The sequence below is a fragment of the Seriola lalandi genome, unplaced genomic scaffold (genome assembly GCF_002814215.2).
Source record: "Seriola lalandi dorsalis isolate HSWRI2012SDOR001 ecotype SW California unplaced genomic scaffold, Sedor1 jcf7180002054577, whole genome shotgun sequence".
NCBI classification, from domain to species: Eukaryota; Metazoa; Chordata; class Actinopteri; order Carangiformes; family Carangidae; genus Seriola; species Seriola lalandi.
In genome coordinates, this window is record NW_019525130.1 from 1,002,457 (window position 1) to 1,024,832 (window position 22,376).

The 22,376-nt window shown below is 40.5% G+C and overlaps 1 protein-coding gene across 2 annotated transcripts in view; it reads right to left on the bottom strand.

Moving 5' to 3' along the window:
- dscama (Down syndrome cell adhesion molecule a) overlaps positions 1-22,376 on the bottom strand; it is a 90,896-nt gene that overhangs the window by 61,132 nt on the left and 7,388 nt on the right. For both annotated transcript variants that reach the window (XM_023417724.2, XM_023417723.2), the window contains exons 2-3: positions 7,102-7,419; positions 6,823-6,972 (exon numbers count right to left, since the gene is read on the bottom strand). In XM_023417724.2, coding sequence (XP_023273492.1) covers positions 6,823-6,972; positions 7,102-7,419 — 468 coding nt within the window. The remainder of the gene's footprint in view (positions 1-6,822; positions 6,973-7,101; positions 7,420-22,376) is intronic.

The window sequence follows — 22,376 nt, forward strand, 5'->3', positions numbered from 1 at the left end:
AAAGATTAAGCAGTGTTTAGTATCTCTCCCCCAACCCTCCTACTCCTTCTCCTCCTCCTCTTCCTGCCTGCGCTTAAATATACACACGCACGCACGCACGCACACACGCACGCACGCACACACGCACACACACACACACACACACACACACACACACACACACACACACACACACACACACACACACACACCTCCAGCTCACACCCTAATTGTTCCCAGCCCCAAGAGTTTAATAAAGAACAAATTGCGGTTATTGGTGAGCAAACAGCACAGTACGGAGGTGGGAGTGTGATCATTGCAGTGGCAGAGCAGTAAAGAGAGAGAAAGGGCATCACACCAATTTAATTAATATCTCTGTCAATCTCAGGCTACGACTGGGGCAGGCTGCGTGGAGAGAGATGTAGTATGAACACATGGTATAATCCAGTGGTGATGCTTTACAGTGCTACTGGACTCGCGTGACATATTTGTAACATATTGATATTATAGCTGCATATATAAAGTCATGTTTTCTACCTGTAATGTTGTAATGAAGCATTCTTAACACTGCATTGTAACATCTGACTCAAGACACCATATTAGACCAGACCTATTTGACCTGTCAGAAATGTGTGCACATATTTTTGTTGTGGACAGTAACAATTATTACATAATGCAGTGACTCAGATTTACACATTCAGACTAACCATTGTAATACTACAATATGGCATCTTATTTTAATTTAATTTAATTCAATTTAATTATAATTTTAGGTCCTTTGTAAAGCACTTTGTGACTATGAATGTAGATAAAATTATGAATATTTTCATCTATCTATCTATCTATCTATCTATCTATCTATCTATCTATCTATCTATCTATCTATCTATCTATCACACTTTAAGTAATATAATTTTTATCTTGTTTTCATGGGGCTCAGTGAGTTTTTGTGATTCTGTTTTTCTTTCTTTTTTTTTTTTTTTACCCTTATAGTTTATCACGCTGCCTGCATGCTGCCCAGCCCAAGTGTATCTACCCGTCATGTTCCCATAATTCTTTGTGGCAGCTGCAGCCAGATTCATGCACACAGGTATTGATTTTCTTCCCAGTTTTTTTTTTTCCTTCAGCGCAACCCTTTATTTATCTTGCTAAGCCCCTGCCACAGGGTGTGAGGAGAGAACCAGCTCGCAGCTTGTGAGAGGACACAGTGAATTCAACATGAGAGACGCTTACCACGTAACCTGGATTTATTTTCATTTATCTGTTATTTATCTGCCAGCACTGTTCTGCTGCAGAGTATAATCCTGCTCTGTGTGGGATGCATGTGTAGATATGCATGTGTATGTGTGTGTGTGTGTGTGTTTGTGATGTCCGTCCATCCGTCCATACAAACACTCCATTCTCCACAGGCCACCTGACCCATTTTTCTGTGTGAATAACAATACTCCAGCCAATCATGGGCAGACAGAATAACGAATGCTGGTAAAAGACTCTACATCCAGCCTGTCACACGTCAGAGTCCCAACCCTGCCTGTCGACAGAGCGAGGCAGGGATGGAGAGGGAGAAAAAGAGAGAGAGAGTTAGTTATCCTCTCCTCTCTCTCCCCCTCCTTCCTTCCCCTCCTTCTCCTTCTACATCTCAACCACACAGGGACCAGTAAAACCATTACCCACCCACCCCAGCCCCCAGCTCAAGGTTGTGCTGCGCCAATGGCTGCGCTTCCTACACAGCATTCTGAGAAAAGGGCAAAACCGACAGCGAGCTGCAAGGCTGCTCCCAACAAAAGACGTTCATTATTATATACTACCTGTAGGCTACAACACACAGTATACGGCAAATGATTAACTCCAATTCTACCCTCTAGACAAATGTTTACAGCAGGGCAACAGTGATACAGGAAAGTCACAATCGCTCTAAAAATACACTTAAGCTTTGATGCGGGAGGGGAAAGAATTTAAATCCAGATACTACCTCCTTATTTTCATTTACACTGTTGTTACATGTTGCATCTTTAACTGTTAACACTGTGTGCCCAAACACACCTGCCTCCAAGGACCTCTCAGGGTTGACTGAGTGTGTTCACAGTGGCGAGGACGAGCTGAAAATGCAGAGGTCAGCTTAGTTTTGCTCACATCAACACTGTGCGACCCTAAATTCACAGACATTTGTATGGCTCCATACCAGCCCAGCTCTGTAGCTGCCTTGAAATGGAAGAGGAGGAGTGGAGGAGAAACAGTGGGCACTGTGGAAACACATGATAACGTCCAACAGTCTTTTGATAGTAGCTCTTGATATTTACTTCAAAGCCCCATTATATGCAGCCAATTAAACAGACATAGTGTGGCGGGCTCGTCTTCCTCTCGGCAGCAGCTGCAGGGATCGAGGCTGGCTGCAGAAATAACTCCAGCACACATCCTAGAATGTCAACAAACATGAAAGAACCTGTGAAACAATTTGGCTGGACTGAAAGTGTTAATCTGCAATATCCTGGAACAACTATCCCTTCACGCTACCGAACCCAGCACTGAGTGATGGTTAATAAGAGATATTAATCATCATTAGTGTTCAGTCAGTGATGTTGTGGAAGAAATAAGTAGATGTTTACTGATGTAATAGTTCATATATGTGTGAATGACATAGTAATAGAAACGGAGTGAAAAGAAGGAGAGTGAGTAAAAGAGGGAACGATTGAAGCGGAGGAGGAGGTGAGGGAGGGCTGGGCAGAGCAAAGAGAATCTGTGGTGTGATGGCCGACGGCCCTTGTGCTTAGCTCGTGTGTTGAATGAAAAGAAGCCCCACGTATGTGTGTGTGTGAGTGTCTGCAGTAGTGCTGGGGGGTCGGCCCCCTCTCGGCCCTACTGGTGCTGAATGCAGAGCAGGCAGCATCAGGCCAAGGCAAATGACTACAAGGCCTCTTCAGTGACTGCAGCACAGGCTGCACCTGGGGAATGGCCCTGCACAGCAACACAGCCGCAACCACACACAGTCCATCACAACGCATCCCTGAAAGCAGCACTACAGGAGGTTCACACATGTCCAGCAGGTATGGCGCAGTACGAGGTTTTTGTTTGGTTTGTTTAATGTTTTTTATGTTTTCTTTTTGAGTTATGGTATGATGATGATACGCAATCAAAATCTAATCACAGTGATCATCTGGGCCATTGATTTCCATCTCTCGAGATACAAAGTATTTAAGTATAGCCCAGAAGTACAGTATCTTTCAGGCCCATAAATGATGTATCTGCTATTTTTTTATTTTTATTTTGTACTTCGCAACCAATAAATCTATTGGGCAGGAATATTTACAGCTGAAAAATAAAAGTGTCACTACTCTCTCACAAACTATAGAGAACATATCTTTACATACACACAGCATTTCTGGACTCCAGTTAGCTGTCGTTTATCAGCTGGCATATATGCTGATATTGAAATAAATCTTCAGCGAACTAATGTTTGATGATAAATCAGTTGGGTTCTATTTTAAAGGCGATCCAGCCTTTAGAAAGGTTGGGACATGAGTAATCCACCATACAACAATCTTCACCAACACCAGCCACTGCAAAAAGGCTCCCACGTATTACACACATACTGTACAGGACATGATCAAAATGTGGTAAAAGTGAATCACCACAAAACACAAATACATTAACTCTCATCTCAGATTAATGTCTGGCTATTGTTTTTCTCTATGACCTAAAACAAGAGGGGAAAAAAAAACGGTGCTATTTTTGAAGCAAGCATGCTGCTTGTGCTCCTGGCCTTTGATTGGTCACTTGTGTTCATTGCATCAGGTTCACACCCAGAATAACCAGAAACAGTACATTTATAATAGTGGAGGTTTTCTTGACAACACATTTATATTATGTAAATACAGATGTTGTAGTGTAGTGTAGTGTATATGTACAGGTAATGTCGACCATTTTGGACTGCGGCAGGACTTTGGGATGAGGTCAACTATGCCATCTTCATCCGTCCTGACAATGGGCCTTCTTTAAGAGCCTTATTATACTGTGACAGATTTCCCTCTTTTGTTTCCATAAATCGTAGTAAACCAGTAAATCCATCACAATCAGACTTGGTCCTGATTGGCTCCATTCTAAACAATAAATGAAATCCTCTTAGTCGGGACAGTTTGCCGCCTTTGAACTGATGAATTTCCCAAAACTGGTGATGCACAAATGAATGTATGCAAGAATTTCATATTGTTAAACAAAGACACAAGTAGAAAATGACACACAACTGCTTCTGTCCAGTAGTTAGTCAAAGCTAAACTAACAGACCCTGGTCATTGTTTAAACCCCAAACATTTGCCAGCTCTTTATCTTGTTTTCAAATCACACATTTTAACTAATTTAATTCATTCAAAACTCTAACAATCGGTTTTCCTGTACTAACAAGAGGTTAGCCCAGTCCTTGTTTCCACACATGGTTGAGTTACTGCACAGAAGAGAATACAAAACAATATTCATCTTCATTAACAAGTCATTTAGTTTAGAACTCTGTTTTTTAAGTGGGTACGGATGAGAAAAATGTTTCCTGCTCAGTGAAATAATTAAACTAGTTTCCAGAGCAAATCAACTTGTCAAAAAGGTTCTTGATACAAATGCAAAGGAAAATATATTAGAAACATTAAACAGTAAAATAAAGAGTCAAGTTTAAGAGTCAATAACATGAAGTGGATATTTTCTGCAGTGCTTCTATACTATAAAACCACTGCATCAGACAGTTATACTGACCTGTTACTTTTATTGGATGCCCTGACTAAATGCATTTTTCATCATTATTTTCCATTCTATTCTAATGGACACCAGGGTTCTTTAAGTGGTGCTTTGTTAGTCTACCCTGCAACAACTCAAAAGGGTCTACGTCCAGTGAGACTTACAGAGGGCCTGGCTGACAGGCGCTCCACATCATGCTACACCTTCCAAACTGAAAAGCCAATTCAATTATTCATGTCTGAAACAGAAAAGCTATATTTCACAAAGTTTTTTGTTTGAAGTCCGAGTGTTGATATTATTTTTATTCATTAAAAATTTAAATGTTGAAGCCTGGTCATCGAGATGAGGGGTTGAGCCATCTTGCGTTGAGCTGTCAGTTAGTGTGCGTAGACATGGGTACACACACACACACACACACACACACACACACACAAAGTGCACTTAAAATGTGTACTAGAGGATGAGGGGAATGGACGGTGCGTCAGTAGGATGCGCGCACTGAGACGTGAATAAAGACCATTTGCTCATGGATTCATAGGCTTCCGTCATCCATTATTTAGCATGGAGAAGAGCAGTGGATTGGTGGCTGGATGATTTTTCTGACAGCGTTTACATGGCTGACGGCTACAGATGTGATGATTTTACGGCTGAAGATAAACACTTTGCTTTGACAGTGCAGAAACTTTTTCTATAAAGATAACTAGTGGGAAAGCTGCAGGTTTTTTCAAAAATCCAGCATTTTAAAATTCAGTTTCCTGCAAACTTGGAGCCAGACTATAAAACAACTGAACAATTTGGTGATAAGTTCAAAAAGTCCAGACGTATAAATGTATTCAAGATGAGAAAACCTAGGGTATAGATTCCATCAGCGACATCACCACTGTATATCCCCATATACCATGCTTGGGGCAAACCTATTTGTGGACAATTAAGAGATTGCTATAGATTTCAACATGGCTGATTTCACCTCAGTGGACAAATGTGAAACGTCAACAAAAAAAAAAAAAAAAAGCAGTTGCTGGCCAGCATTTGCCCTCCATCCAAAAGCAAAATGACATTAGCTCTTGTCTATTGAGTTTGCTAAATGCCCCACATAAAGTGAATTTGCCCCCCAGGGCTGGGAAACAATCACGCAGGCGAGCGTTCCATTTAAGTGATTTGAATGATCGGAGCACTGCAGTGCTTCCTATCAGCCAGAGAAATGGGTCAATACACTGAGACTAAGTGACACGGCTGGCAGCCTGCTCTCTCATGGAAGACCGGGCAGAGGAAGAGGAGCGGGACCTCACTGTCATTGGGTCAGACAGACATGGCTACACAGACACACACACACACACACACAAAATGAGCAGACTCTGATGGCTGGTACAAGGTAGGCCTTTTTGTAGGTTCATGTCAGAAGATTTGTACCGTTAACTCAGACCACATACACCTCTGATGTCACAACGCTCATCAAATGACCAACAACACTTGTAATTCTCATTTGGCCAAGATAAACTTCAGCAATGGTTTTACTAATGGTATTCTTGCAAAACAAAATTGTAACTTTAACTTTCATATCACAGTATAATTGTATCTCACTCCAGCAGTTCTGTTAATGTCACAGCATTTCTCAAAAATAAGGTCATGTTTTCCCTAAACTGAAGAAGATGTAGCTGTGTGTCATTTCTATTTTTACTCTTTCAACTTTTTTACTAATTTCACTTTAATCATGGCAAAAACAAGCCTAACACAGAAGACCATTTAGTACCAGTAAAACCATTCAGCAGATTTCCAACCACATCCACATCTGACCAGATGCCACACACTGACTCGACCTCATTTGTTTGTGATAAGTATACCAGTATCTATATGTGGTATGAATAGATTAATTCAATGTATCACAATTAAATCAAATCAATCTTCTAGACTGTGTTTATTATTATAATCTCTTGTAACTGTGTAACTGTGACATCAATGAGAATCTTACAAGAACAACTCTGTAAAGTGGTAAAGTGGATCCTCATCAGTACCTAAATACTGATGCCAAATATCAAACTATCAAATAATGTCCAAGACGTCTTGAACTTTTATCTGTAACATTATGCAAATGTTACTGTTGTAAAAACAGATGCCATGACTTACTTTCAGCGTTGATTGACATTGTGTCCTTCTCCCAGGACACAACAGTGATGTAGGCCTCCACTGAGGCAGGGATAATGCACTTGAAGACCGCCACATTGCCTCTCATGGCTTTCTGGTCCTCCACCCGGACAGTGTAGGGCTCTCGTAGGACTGGGAGGAGGGGACAGAAAGGTGTATTTTGTGTAAGATGGAAAACTGCTAATACTAAGCTAAGACAAGCTACGCCTCATAATGGACCATGATTGTTAAGTGCAGACATTCATGAGCAGAGAAACTGACCAGCCTTAATGTGGACATCTTGGCTCCTGATTCTCCCTGAGGGGTTCTCCGCTGTGCAATAGTAGGTGTTATCGTGGATAAGTTTGCTGAAGCTGGAAGGGGGGATGTGGAAGATCTGAAGGGTGCCATTTGGGTGCACATGGCGGATCCCTGGCACATCATAGATCTCCTCGCCTGTGGCCAGGTACCAGCGCAGTGAGACAGGGGGCACGCCTGCGGCGGGACAGGGCACCGATGTCCCTGTGGTGCTGGCAAACACTACCTCTTGCACAGATGCATTGACAAAATATAAGCTGGAACGTAGATCTTCACAGAAAACTGCCGGGAGAGAAATGAGATTACAAACAACTGTTAGACAAGGAATTGTTATTTGTTTTTGCTTCATACAAAATTTGAACATTGTATGTCAGAAGTTTTTAAATAATTAAACTGACAAACTGTCCCTTCCACTGTTAAACCCCAGCACGTATCACAATAACTATTATTTGTGAGAAAAACGTCCAGTCCTGCATCTGTGTTTTTCCCTGGTTGACCATTGTGTCTGTGCTCACTGCAGTGGAGGAAGGTTGCAGGAGTGTATCTCTTGTTGTCTTGAAGAGACGTTGCAGCAAAGCTCTGGGAGATGAGCAGTGGGAGTGGGATCACAGGCAGCACCAGACCAAGGATGTCTACAGAACATGTAGCCACACCCTTCCTCTAAAACATGCATATCTGAGTATACAACATATACACACGTATACCCAGAAATACACAATCCTTTTTGTTCAGTCCTTTTGTTTTTGTTGAGTTGTTGATGTCATGTCATATCAATTTTCTAATAATAGAATTTTTTTCCTGGTAAACGTGTGGAAGAAAAGCTTAAGTAATCATCCAGAACTCAAACAATACATGTATAATAGAAGTGGTTGAATCATATTGTGTGAAGAGGGATGATGAACATCACAATGGTGTTTTCAAGGTTTTTTTTTTTAGCTTCTATGTGTTTGTTTGTTTTTTTCAGTTGTTCTCACACAGCCAAACAACCATCCATTCTCTCTTGACAAACTCATTTGCATCTATGTTTTCATCAGAATCAAAATTAAAATAGCTTCCATTGCCTGAAAAATGTTTCACCTTGAATCTAAATGAGTAATCTATCATTACAGTATCAATTATACTGCTGCTGTGGTGTCAAACACTTAGTGAGAATCAGTTTCTGTAATTACAATTTGGATATTTAAAAAAAGCTGGGATGCAGTCAATTCGTCATGTCTGTGGGGAGTGTTTCCACGTCATCTTATCTAATGAAGCAAGTCAGTGTAATGTGATGCACTTCCACTGTAGTAAGTTAGTGTGCTGGATAAAAACTGACAATGCAACTCTCTGCTGTAATGGACAACCCACACTGTTGGCATGAAGCCAGGATATGTATACTGGCTGGATCCCAAGAGTGGATGACTTGTTTAATACATCCAGTACCTCTTAAATATTTTACAGTTTTAAGATGCTGGAGAAAATAAACATCATCAAACGTCATCGTGTGGCATAACTGCAGATGCCTGTTTGTAGCATATTTCTATAGATCTGCGATTATCTCTGCGTTCATAAAGGAGACAATAAGAACCTTCAAACTGAACAAATGAATGATGCCAAACTTGCTTCTTTTCTGATGGACAGTTAACTATCATTTATTAATAAAATAACTAGATAAATATATTTATTAATCAACATTTGATAGGTATCAGTACATCCAACAATAGTTAAGAATGCATGGCAGAACAGATTATTGCTGCTTGTTAAATCTTTGTATTTTCACTACAATGCCAGACCTACATGTGTTTGCTGAGCTGCACCGTCATTGTGAATCAACAATGTGGCACAGCAAAACAATCATTTATTCAGTATTCTGTCTGCACAAACTATTTCTATTCACACTGTTTTACAACCTGTGTGTTATGGGGTTTTCCATCAGTCTCATTAGTATACTACTATAACTACTACTACTACTAACTATAACTACTACTATAACAATTAACAGCTTAATTGCTGAGATCTGAGGATGCCTAAACTAACTGCTATGGAAAAGGTGAACATAAAAAACAGCTGCAGTTTACAGTGGGTAAAAGTTGAAGGAGGACACATTCTGCAAAGGTGCAACAGTTATGGTGATGCTTTTGATGTTTCCACTTGTTTTCAATTTTACAGTTTGTTCACTCATCTCCACAGTTTAGGTAGAACACTTGTCCTTACCTACGATGGCCCTACGAACTTAATACATCGCGACTAAGGAAAATATGCAAATAGACAAAACCACAATCAGATGAAGGAACCATCTTGACCCGTGTGATGGTGCTGCACAGCAAAAAAAGCTGAGAAAACACAAGCAAGTTCAGAAAATGCTGCAAGTTGCACGAAACAAAAAAAAACAAAAAAAAAACTGATGGACAAAATCGAGTTGTTATCATGGTTTGTGCTGCAGGGCATTATTTACTCCATGATTTGGCTTGACACAATAAATATACACTCAATTTATTAGGAACACTTAACTAAAAGGAATGCAGCCTAATACAGCAGTACTGCACTAAATCCTCATTTAATGAAGATAATCATGTTCAGTTTTTCTTCCAATTGTTTTGTAGAGCTGTTGATTGAACTTTGTAATCATTCTCAAGGATGTAGTTTGTGGTGCTCTTGAACTGTAGGCTAAATATACTGTATGTATTAGACTGCATGACTGCATTCGTTTTAGCTAGCTGTACCTAATAAACTGGACACCAAGTGTACATATGGCTCCAACATTATCTAAATCATGCAGTCATAATTTAAAACTGAAATGAACTTAAACCACTCGTTTTCCATCCCTCTGATGAGTCACCGTCAGTGCATTTCCATATTTGGTTGTATTTTCTTTATTTGTTTGTTTTGTTTATTTGCAGCATGTTTCATTACGGTGGATTTGTATCTCAATTTGTTTTTAAATGCTAGTTATTAAAGATGTTCTTGTTGTTATTAAAGAATTTTTATTTGCTTATGTTTTGCCTGTTTGTGTGTCTTCTCTAATAGGTCCCATAGGTCCCAATGTAATGTGGCATATTGGAGGAATTGCATTTTAAAAGCAGATATTTGTTAGATGCCTGCTGAAATACAACAAGTTATGGGAGGCCGAGTTGAACCTTTGTGTGCCCGCAGTGTGTGTCCTGGATGAACAAAGTGAGGACTGTTAAATATAGTAGTATATATATATATATATATATATATATATACAAGTAGATGTATGTTTTTTCTATTTAAATCAGTCACATCTGCAAGGAAAACCAAATTTAAAAAAAAAAGCTAATTTGCAAATGGTAATTCCACAGTAACAAACAAAGAGATGGGTGAAGAAGATGTACTCTGTGGGCCTTTAAAGCTAAGCGGTCTGTGTTGTATCTCTACAGTGTGTGCTCTCTGTTTATGTGGGCTCTCCCCTCCTGTCGCCAGCCTGCCTGCCTGTGCGACAGCTGCCAATCCCCCCTCCCCAGAGACCAAACATTTTAGCGCTCCATAAATTCCTAATGAGCGTGCTCAAATCACCGGCCACTTCCACCCACTGGTCGTTCAACCTGTTAGGACAAACAAACATCATGGCGTACACATGTTTCCGCACATTACTAGCGGCAGTCACTTCACACATGCAGTACTCAGAGGGCCAGGCCTGGAGGTGTTGAAAAGCGAATGCTTGTAGTTGTCGACAGCTACAAGACTGTAGTTTCTTATCTAAGAGCTGGCAAGAAGAGGCACAGGAGCCATGACATGGGCCGGTTCTGGGCCTGAAACCTGAACATTAATTACCTTCAAAACACACTGAGTGTTTGGGAGTTTAGATGGAGAGTCAAACACTGAGGTGTCATTTTACCCGTGTAGGAGTAACCTGTCAACAGTGAAGACCTCAAAAACTGCAGATAAACAAGCACTTGTTTTCCTGAGGTACGAATGAGGGTGTATTTTGTGTGACACTCTGTCATGTTTCGCTGATGACATACAGACAGCTAACCTTCGGCTTTACTGTTGATGTTCTGTCGTCACATGACTCAAAGATTAAGCATGGGTCCTTACTAATCATTAGCCTTCAGACAGACACATTATTTATTACTTTTATTACCTTGTCTTATTCCCTCAAAAAATAAGCTGCATTACTACAGAAAATATTCCAAAAAGCATCAAAATAACCAATTCAGATTCGCTCCCTAGCCATAATGATACATGGAGAACTTCTCAGGGGTTAATTTATGGCCATGTAATCACACTGAGTAACAGCTTGTCAGTGGTTTTCTCAAGTAGGAAAATCTGCCATCACGATGGTCATAAAATCTCAGCATCTGTTATGACTAGCGGGGAGCTACTGTGACTGTGAATTATCAGTGGAGTAAATATTTCACCACAATTTAGCTAATTTGCCTCCTTAACAGAAATATTGGCTCTCATCATCTGAGTGATGATCTCCCACATACCAGAGGGGCACACACACATTTCTGTTACTGTTAGATTCCTTGTAGTTTCAGGTCATTTACAGCGCACTGACTTATCCACACTAACACAGCTGATTTTCATTTGATTTGAGAAAGAGACAGTGGAGCAGGATTTACATCTCCACTGTCACAGGCTGTATAATCTAATATAACATAACACAATATGCATGTATATATAATTCAAACGTACATTTCACATGTTTTAGAAACAGACTTAAATATGGGGTTGGGTTTGGTATGCAGGCATGTGTGAACATCAGATGGGACTCTCCACAAACAGGTCTTTTCTTTTAGTTTAAATTCAAAAATACAGTAAAATGTAATTTGAAGGTACAAAACTTGGTCATTTTTGAGACAGTTCCTAACTTTTGTTCTGGTTTCTGTGCAACATCAGTCCAACTTGAAACCTGCACTGCACAACTAATCTGGTGAAAAGTGATGAGACGTTATAAGATAAACCTGCTGAACATCTGAACATGGAACTTTAAACTACACCTTTGTGTTTTTTGTTAAGATTTTGTCAAATCAGCCTCATAAAAGCGTCACAGTTCCTGTTCACGCTACAGACAACAATCACCTGGATTAATTTGACACTTATTCAGAAGTTATAAGAAAAATTATATTTATATAATTTAATTTCATGTGTTCATTACTATTCATGTTCATTAACGTGCATCCTCGATGGACATCAGAGATCCTGCCAACACTGTAAAGAGCAGGTTCAGCTGATTGGAGCACAGATGTTCATGTTTCAATCTGAATTACGACTCTGAGAAGAAGTGGAGTGACATTTGTGAAAAATTGTGCACACATTATCTGTTCATTAACAAATAATTTATATTTGTTTACAACCCCAGTACAGTACTAAGTGTTTAACTAAAAACTTCGGGAGCAATCATGTTGTATAAGAGGAGGCCAGATTTCACTGTAAGCATCCATTGGGGACAGTGCAGGCAGTGTGATGGCTGCTGCAGTCGCTGACACTGTCTAAATGAGAACAAACAGCATCATGCAGCCTGTGGTCTGAGTGCATCTGAAAGGCGACTGTGCGAAGACGAGAGGCTGCTTTATAACTGCTTTTGTCTCAATCCGCTTTGCACCAACTCATAAAAAATTGACACCTCCACCACCTCCACCACCACCACCTATTTCTGGGTGGCTGATTTCTTAAGATGAGAAAGCCTGATGGACACAAAACCCCACCAGATCCCAGTAGCTCAGATAGTTACAGTGGGAGTGCATTTATTTTTCAGAGCACAGCCAAGGAAAACAGTGAGGGTGGGGGTTGAGTGGGGAGGCGGGAAAGCTGGAAAGCACTCAGACAGTGACACACAGGCCACTATTAACAGAGAGAGACATAACGAGAATGTAAAGGGAGAAGGATAGGAGGGATGCCATGAGAGAGGTCAAAGGTACGCTCCTTCTCAGTTGTATTCTACAACCTTCTTCAAATGTTTACTTTTCTCTTTCTCTTCATTTCCATGCTCTACTATGGCTGTTTGTATTCCTCTCTAGCCTTCATCTCTCCTTCACGCTTCTCTGACCCTGTCTCTCACATTCAGACTTGCTCCACCTTTACATGGAGATACAGGTGCAAAAAAAATGTGCAGGGAGAGAGCCAAAAAGGAAGTCTGTGTATCACCCTGAACCCAGCTGTCCACTAACGCTCCTAATCTGTATTTATCATCCGCTGGACCTTCAAAAACCTGAAAGCATCGAAGCCTAAAATCAAAGTGCTGAAGGAAACATAGAAAACAGCATTCAACACTCTGTTGTGTCGCGGTTAGAGTGTAAAGGGGACTGTTAGGTCAGGGTATTGATAAAAAAAAATCCTCCTTTATCACTTCACCCTGCTTGAACCATTCGTCAAATGATGCATCTGAATCAGGTTGATACTAGACACCCCTTACTGTTTATTCCCTGTGCCAGTTATCTAATAAAACAGAAATTACATAAACATCATTTGTATTTTAGGGGATTTTATTAGAATATTCAGTTGCAAAATAATAGCCCAAGACAAACTGGCCCAATTTATCCTAATGCTTGCTTGCAAGCAAAGGAGACAGTATGTGGGTGGCTGTTGGCTGTCATCAAGTGTTTGTGTACGGCACGGTTAAATAATAATCTCATTAACAGCTGTCATAAAATAGTAAGATGTAACACATACAAATGCACATCCCATAGATGTGCAACACACTGGTTTTGTAGAGGGACAAGGCGCACTTTTGAGGATCTATTGATAATACTGGGCACAGGAGTAAGATCAAAACAAAAGCAGACTGAATCTTGAAATGGGAGATAAAAGATTTATGTGGACCCTATCAATAGTCGGTCAGCCGTCAACCTGGTTGGCAGATTAAGGCTGTGGTCTGCAACACTTTGGTCCACATCTCATAGGATTTCTGTCTCGGTTGATAGTGCTGGATTTCTGAATTTTACTTTAAAATGAATAATCTTCTTTACTGCTTATTGAATAGACCTGAGAACTGTGATTAGGCTGTTTCTTTCCCCCTGTCATTTAAAGTTTCTTCTCTGTCCGATCCCACAGTGCAAACAGGAAAAGAAAGTCTGGATAATACAAGATTTAGCATTTTCATTTTATAATTTTTTTCTCAATTGTATGAATCCTTAAAGTCTTTTCTATCTCAGTTTCCTTGATATGGCTTTGCCATCACAAATACAATATTATGCTGAAGGAGGACCAACCCACTCTCCTGTCTATCATGCCCACACACACGTGTGCTCTCACTAACAGGCACCATATGCCAGCCTGTGCCAGAGCCTGTCTTAATCGACATCAGTTTTCCACGAGTCAAAACCACAAAGACGAAAAAGTGATATTGTTCAATTATGAATCTCACTCATCTATAATAGATGGACTCTCTATCTCTTCTGTGTTTTTCTGACTTTGAAAAGCTCAGAGGAGGGGCAGGAGGGGGGGTCCTGTTAGGTTAGTGAAGCGGGTCCCTTCTTCTTGCTGTGTGAAATAATGCTTGGTACAGCCCCAGATGTCAGCACCTATTGGTGGCAGGACCTGTTGAAGCCTCTAACCGTGGATTGCAGGTGACTCCTAATGCAATCCTCCTATTGTGGAGCCTCTGCTACTGTGTTTGGAGCTCAAGGGCACCAGACACGCTTCGGTCAAGGAGAGTGCACAAGGGCGTGTCACACGGATGTGGGGGGATGAGTGTTAATGTCTGGTAGCCCACAAATATAAGGGCTTGGTTGACAAGCAAGACAGAGACAGAGAGGAGTCGACGCAGACAGTGACGGTGCTTGTTCAGAATATCATATGTAGGTATGTTTCAAATATGTTGAAACTGGACATCAAGACACTGGTTAGGACGTACATTGACAGTATCTTCAAATTTGAAAACACACCAGTTGATAAGATTCTCAACATCAAGAATAAACGAAGAAGTGTTTTATCTTCCATGTAATGTGTCGTCAGTAAGACCCACAAACCTCCACTCTGACAATGCCCATCAGTGGTTGCTTCCAAATCACCCAAGCAATTTATTTAAGTAAATATCTGATCAATACCGGTCCCACTAACACGCAACATAAATAGGCCTATGCATTAGCCCGTGCATTAGCCCACTGATGTGTCAGGGGCTTTTTTCTCAGCCTGTGTTTACCTCAACCAAACAACATTAATCAACCTTGGCTGAATGTGCTTGGGGGGGCTTCATGTTTTCTTGTTCAAATGACAAAAGCTCGCTGCTTTATTTTATTTCATTGACTGCTTGGCTTTCTGGAACAACAGCCTTATATTCACCCTTTCTTTTATGATTTTATCACACCGAATTAGCTATTAGCCACAACATGTCTGCCCTGCCCAAGGCCACTAATGTATTTAAACATCAGAGTCCAATTGGCTCTCAGCCACAGTGCGGCCCTCACCAGGTCAGGGATCTCTGTGGTGCTACAGTGGGCACCAGGGCATCAAGACATTAGGGCAGCTCCACTGGGGCAAACAAGCACTGAGCCACACTGACAGCTCATGGCAGGCGATGCAGGTAATTAAGGCAGAGCTCTGCAGAGACCGCCTAGGGAGGGGAGAGCGGGGGCTGGGGGAATGGAAAAGGGGGAGGGATAGAGGAGGGGGGGCAGGATGGCCTCATGATGACAGTGAGTAAGCATCCAACCCCCCCTGCCATCCCAACCCCCATAACCTCTCCCCTCATCCTCTCCTGCCCTAGGGGCTTACACAATAAGCGGTAAAGAGAAGTGCTGCGCCGAGCCGAGATGCACAGATCGGAGAACAGGGTCCCCTCACTCTCCCAAATCATTGGCTCCCAATTTGCCCTCATGAATAATGTTGAGCGGTGTGCTCAGTGCCATACAGCCGCTATGTAAAACCAATGATACCCTCCTCTGATGTCAACTCTCTGGAGGGCGAGAGGCGAGTCACTGTGGAGTGGGTTAGTTGATGCATATGAACGCTCATTTACATGAGCACCAACAGGAGAGGAGGGAGTTCCCACCTACTGGGTACTTTGAAGACCTTAATCAGTTACATCACCAAGGTGGAAATGGACAAATACTCCAAATCAACTGAGACAGAGGAAGCGAGAGAGAGAGAGAAAAAAAAGCGAGTGATGGCTAAAAGGGGAGAAAATCCTGTGAGTAAGTAAACAAGCTCTAGCTGCTGGCACCGAGGCTAATATGCAAAAGCACATCAAGAGAAAGAAGAGAAAGAGGTAAAAACAACCATATGAGACATTCATAATGCTCCATTACCCTTCCTAAGTGACACAGCATTGAAATGACAGCATGTACCCGATGTAGCAGCTTCTAATATTATTTCACATGAATATCAAAGTGTGAATCAGAGCTTGATGTAGATGCTGGTTACTTCAGAGCTCTGGAGGCACAGAGGTTAGCTCACATACTGCTTTATACAAAGCCAATTTAAAACCCATTACATACAGTAGCCATGTATGTCTGTCTTCTGACACATTACACTGAATGACATTTTTAGTCCATGCAATCCAAATGTTCTTAAATTACTCTCGGCTGAAGTGACCAAGTAATTGTAAATTATCACTGTGGTTTCCTTGAGCAGGTTTTTAGCCATTCTGGCAGCTTGGCTCTGCGGCTGGCAATGTCAGTTGGTCAGTCCAGACTGAAATATCTCAACAGCAATGAAACAGATTGTCATGAAATTCTGTGCAGTCATTCACGGTCCCCAGAGAGTTCCTACTGACTTTGATGATCTGCTGACCTTTTCTCTAGCACTGTCATCAATTCATTCACTTATCCTTTGAAATATCCCAACATCTGCTAGAAGGACTGGCACAAACTTTGGTAAAGAAAATGAAAATTACTGGTTTCTTTTAGTGCCACCATGTGATTGACACTCGAGGCTTTGAGAATCATCTCAACAACTATCAGTGATTATTTGTACAAGTCTGCATCTTAAAGGACTAGTTTGACATTGTGGAAAACATCTATGCTCATTTATTTTCTTTCCACAAGTCAGATAAGGAGATTGATACCACTTTTATATCTGTACAATAAATGTGAAGCTAGAGCCAGCAGGCATTTAGCTTAGCTTAACATAAAGACAAAATCCACCTACCAACATTTCTAAAGCTCACTTATTGACATGCTATATCTTTAATCCATACAAAAAACAGGACAACCAGACAGGCTGTGTGTTACGCGTGTTGTGTGTGTCTTCACAGTGACAATAAGACTGAAAAACAGTCAGACACATATCCCCCGTCATTGTCTGCGTAGTAACACGGTAGTTCAATGGTTCACAAACTGTAGTTCCAAAGGAAAGGACTGTCTGACATCAAGATAAAGTGGCGAAAATAAAATAAAGCTACACTTCAACTGATATTGGTTTTTTTTCTGTGGGCATTTTTTAAAGTGGCTCAAACTAGTTTTTTTTCCATAGCAGCACATCACTCAGCTTCTGTGCTCCTGCTGCTTCTTTAAACTGAGAGCCTGCTGATTTGAATCTACTGCAGGTAATAAACTGACTATATATAGCTACCTCACACAACCCCACGTCAAATAACCCAAACTGTCACTTTAAACAGATTAGATATGATGTGTTGTGTTATCTAAAGTAAGCTTGAGGGGTGCTGGTACTGTAAGCAGATTGTGCTACCCACCAGCTGCTTGGTGACATTAATGACATCAATATTCTCACCTGACTCTCAGAAAGAAGGTGAATACACTTATTTCCAAAAATGCTCAAGTATTCCTTTAACTTGAGCATTTTCATTGTTCACTTCCCCTTTTAAATAACTAGAAGTTGTATTCATGAAAGGCCAAAGGCATCAGTCACTCACAGTCATTGATGAATTAACTGTCTTACACATGACAAGAAAGTTAACACCAGCAAAGTGCAGTCTTGCCTGGTGGTGCCGAGACTTGGTGATATAAAATTTTAGTTCTTGTCTTCATTCAACAAAGTGCTGGAATATATTTTAAGTGCACTCATTTTAAGTTAGAGCTGTTAGTTATTGACTTTCTCGTCTGAACAGTTCTACAGTACTTGACTCAAATTTGCATGTAATATATTGCAGCACAATAAACACTGTGCATGCTTTTAGAGAGGAAAAGAGTGGCAATATTTCTATTTCAGTAAAATTCCACCCACCTCTGCTTTCTGTACTGTCAAGTGCGACTCTGACTGAGCTGAGAGACAGAGAGAGAGGAGGTGGATCTCAGGTGAGCTGAGAGGGAGGACATTAAACCCAGCAGGGAAGGATGAACGGGGAGATTAGCTGAAGGAGGAAGGCTAACAGCTTGAAGATCATCTTCATAAAGCATTGTACTACTATACAGCACGGCATACATGTCATATCAACCTGAATATTCAGGTTTACTTTATTTCTTCTGTGACGTAGAGAAGAAATTGAGAGGAAAGTTTGTAATATATATTTATGTAATATGTTTTAATGAATAAATTTGATTTATTTTGACATATGACTGAGGGCATGTGGTGACTAAACATGTTGACATGAATGACTGAGAGCTGAAATGCAACATGGGTGGTAAACCACAGGCCAAAAACATGACTAGGAAATGTTTACTCAAGTTCAGGCAGCACTGATGCATTCAGCCTGTCTGCTGCTGTTTGGTTTGACTTGTTTTCCAGTGGAAAGAGCCCATTTAACGCACGGGTGACGTGTCCATTTCTGCCATGTGACCATTTTGTCAGATAGAAGATTTTGGATCATTTTCCTTGCATCAAAGAAAAGAGACAACATGTCTGACCTGTGTGTCTGCACCATTAAGCCTACCAAATATACAAACACATCTCAACTATAACAGGTGTGTGGGATATGAAGACTGTGCTTACATAACAAAAATGCAACCTTAGGCCTCATTTGAGGTTATGATCCAGTGATCCACAGTGAGATGCTGCATCAGTTTATAAAGGGGCCCATTTGGATGAAAATTTGCTATTTTAAAACACACTCTTTATCATTATAGAAAGAGAACTTTGAAAAGAAGATGGCTGGAGACTAACTCCGTTCAGTAGTGCAAAAACAGAAGATGGAAAATATTCTTTTAAAGCAGGACTACTTACACTGATTTACTTTATAGCCTTATAGAGAAGATTGTAAAATATGTTTTCTTATAACTTCATCATGGTGTTTAATATGCAGTGTATTAGCAAGTAATTACAAAAAAAATCCCAACGGTTTACTTGCATCAAAATGGATAAACAGAATACAGTGCTGCCTGAATCACTTATCACAATAAAAGAAAGATGCTTTAATAACTTACAACAGGAATGAATTCTGTTTAAATGCCATGTTATTTTTGCATTAACCGAGGGTGGTAAAAATGAAAGCCATTTGCAGGAGAGAAACAAAAAGGCGGAATGAGCTGGCAGTTGACAATGGAGGGCAAATCAAAGTCCTGGGGTTAAATGGGATTGTGGGTCAGATGACTAGACATCGTTGCCTTTCCGCTCACAGCCATCCTCAGCTGCAGAAAAATATCAACCCCCTCCTGCCCAACACTCTCTTCCTCCACCCCCTCCTACCCCCCCTTCAACAGCCTTCCATTTGCCTCAAAGGCGAGAGTATTTCATCTTCAGTAACCCCACTGCAGGAGAGAATCCTCCCTTACTGCTACAATGCAATCAGCGAACCAGTCGACGCAGATCTGTCTGTCTGCACATCTTAAAGTTTTTGTGCATCCAACTCTTCAATTTACCTTTAATCAGGAAGCAAAACAAGACTGAAATCACAGAACAGTCATTCTAAAAATACACCATGTGATACCACAGTGGCATTGAATCCCATAATGGGCGCACCATACAGAACCTACTCATTGAGTCCTACAGGAGGCTGTCTGTACAGCAGATTATAAATCACCCTGATGGATACACGGTCAATTGAGAGTAACAGACATAGGCAATGACTGAGAAAATGGCAGCTATCTGCATTAGAGCTGCACTCAATCTGCACACAGACAAAGTCATCCTTTATTAATCATCATGTTTTCGGTGATTACCAGACTACAGTACATCGCGAGCAACATTTCATTTATGTTCATAACCACTTCCCAGTGCAGCCCCACATACATCTCTCCCTGTCCTATGCCTGGATTGTGTGTTTCAGACTGCCTGCCTGGTGACAAGGGGGCTCTGCAAACACTGCTAGGCAGCAAAATACACATCAATGTATTCAGAGCGTTTACTGCCCGGGATTAATCAAATTATAATTTAATCATCTGATCAAACAGCAATTAGCATAATCACTTCTGGGAAAGGCCTGATAGAGTGGAGAGTGGAGCGGAATGGAGCTGGGGGCTAGCAACACTTTAATGGAACATTTGCCAGAATGTTTGAAAATGTTACACATTTCGAGCTACAGGAACAGAGCAGGATTTTGAATGCTAATCAGCACGGTTTGGTTATGCCTAATGAATACGTCCAGTCGGCAGCCACAGGGGAAGAAATTGCCAGTGAGGTCCTGATTTGATTTTTTCTTGTTGATAACGACTTTTATGATTTACTGTTCAGCTTTTCTTCACTACAACACAACAAAAATGGCAACATCACTTTATTTCTGAAACAATAAAATGATTTAATATTATTATGTTTAGTTTTTATGATTTGGTATTAACTGATATAAATATTATTATTTTTATTCTTTTTTATTCATTTATTTTTATTCCCATTCTTTCCATTGAGCCTGATGAAGCACCATCCTGTCCGCTAGGTTGCTATGTTTGAAAGATATTACAAACATAGCAAGCTGTGTTTGAAATGTCCTCTACCTAATTTGTTCTGAATATTGTAGCACAGGGACTTGACCACTTGAGAGTTTCTGGTTGAAAATGTTCTATGCTTTCATTAATTGCACTGTCAGTGCCTCACCTCCCCAGAAGTTGTTTGTTAAATTATATATATAATAATATTGTAAATAGCCCAGTTTACCAGGCTCCAGCCATGTTGACAGATAATATAGATAACAAAGCAGCTGTAGACTCATATCTTAAAGTTCCTCTCCAGACTTTGCTCTGTTTAACATGGTTTTACCACATAAAAAGTAAAAAAACAAAAAACACATCTAAGAAGCACATCTACATTTACTTCCTCATTGAGAAATTCTGGATCAAGCCTTGTGCCCCGCCCACCACCGCTGCCTGCGCTAGGTTGACTGGTGAAAGATCAGTGCGCAGAGGAAATAAGTATAGAAACTCTGCCATAAGTTTGAGCCTCTGTCAGACGCAGACTCACATGAAGAGTCTGTTGTGACCAAAATCAGCGACTAGCAGCCGTAGCAGAACTGTTAGCATCTTTTACTTGTTTATGTTCTTTGTTAGCTTGTAATTAGCAGGGGCTGAAAGATCATTATTGACAAGGTTAAAGGGTTTTTCGTGTGTTTTAACCTCGTTAACAAGGTTAAAAACTTGATATTAATTGGAGGGGATTTTTAAGGTTGAGAGTTTTCTGGCAGGATATTAACATTTCGCATGTAACAAATCACATTCTACTGTATAGTCTTTAACTTCAGCAAGGATAATCTGTTATGACTGGGGAATAAAGAGCATAAATAGGTGGGTTGCTACATGAGTCATTTATAACGTGTTATATAGGTACTGAACTGAAATGAAACGTGTGCTATTTGATCCCCTAAAGCTTTTTGCATGCGTCTTGAATTTTCAATCTCTAAAGAATTTCAGACACCAAATGCTGTGTGCTAATCATGGCAGTGCAAGACAGCTCTTTACTTTGTTGTTAGATTCACATACTGTGTGGGAAATGTTATGTGAATTGCCAGAATTGTCTCAAGGATACAACATTTAGAATTCACTAAGAATTTTGGTTTGACTCTGGCCTCACAAACATGGAGGAAATGCTGTGTCTTGTAAGTGATATGACACTGCACATTATAAACAGAAAAGTAGTAGTAGCAGTATGAGATGTCACTGGGCTACAAATGTTTTATTGTATATTGCTGCATTATTCTGATTGTTACAATATACACAGACACATATATATAAATATATATATATATATATATATATATATATATATATATATATATATAGAGAGAGAGAGAGAGAGAGAGAGAGAGAGAGAGAGAGAGAGAGAGAGAGAGAGGAGTAGCACATGCTCACACAGATATTTCTCCAGCACCATCTGACTGTACATACAGTGTGGAGCTCATTTAAATGTACTCCGATAAGGATAAAGAATAAAAGAATAAAGAAAGGGGAGGATGTCTCTGTGTCAGCAAACTTCACTCAGTCTCTTCTTCTCAGGAATATACTGTATACATAAGCAGTATTAAATTTGGCACA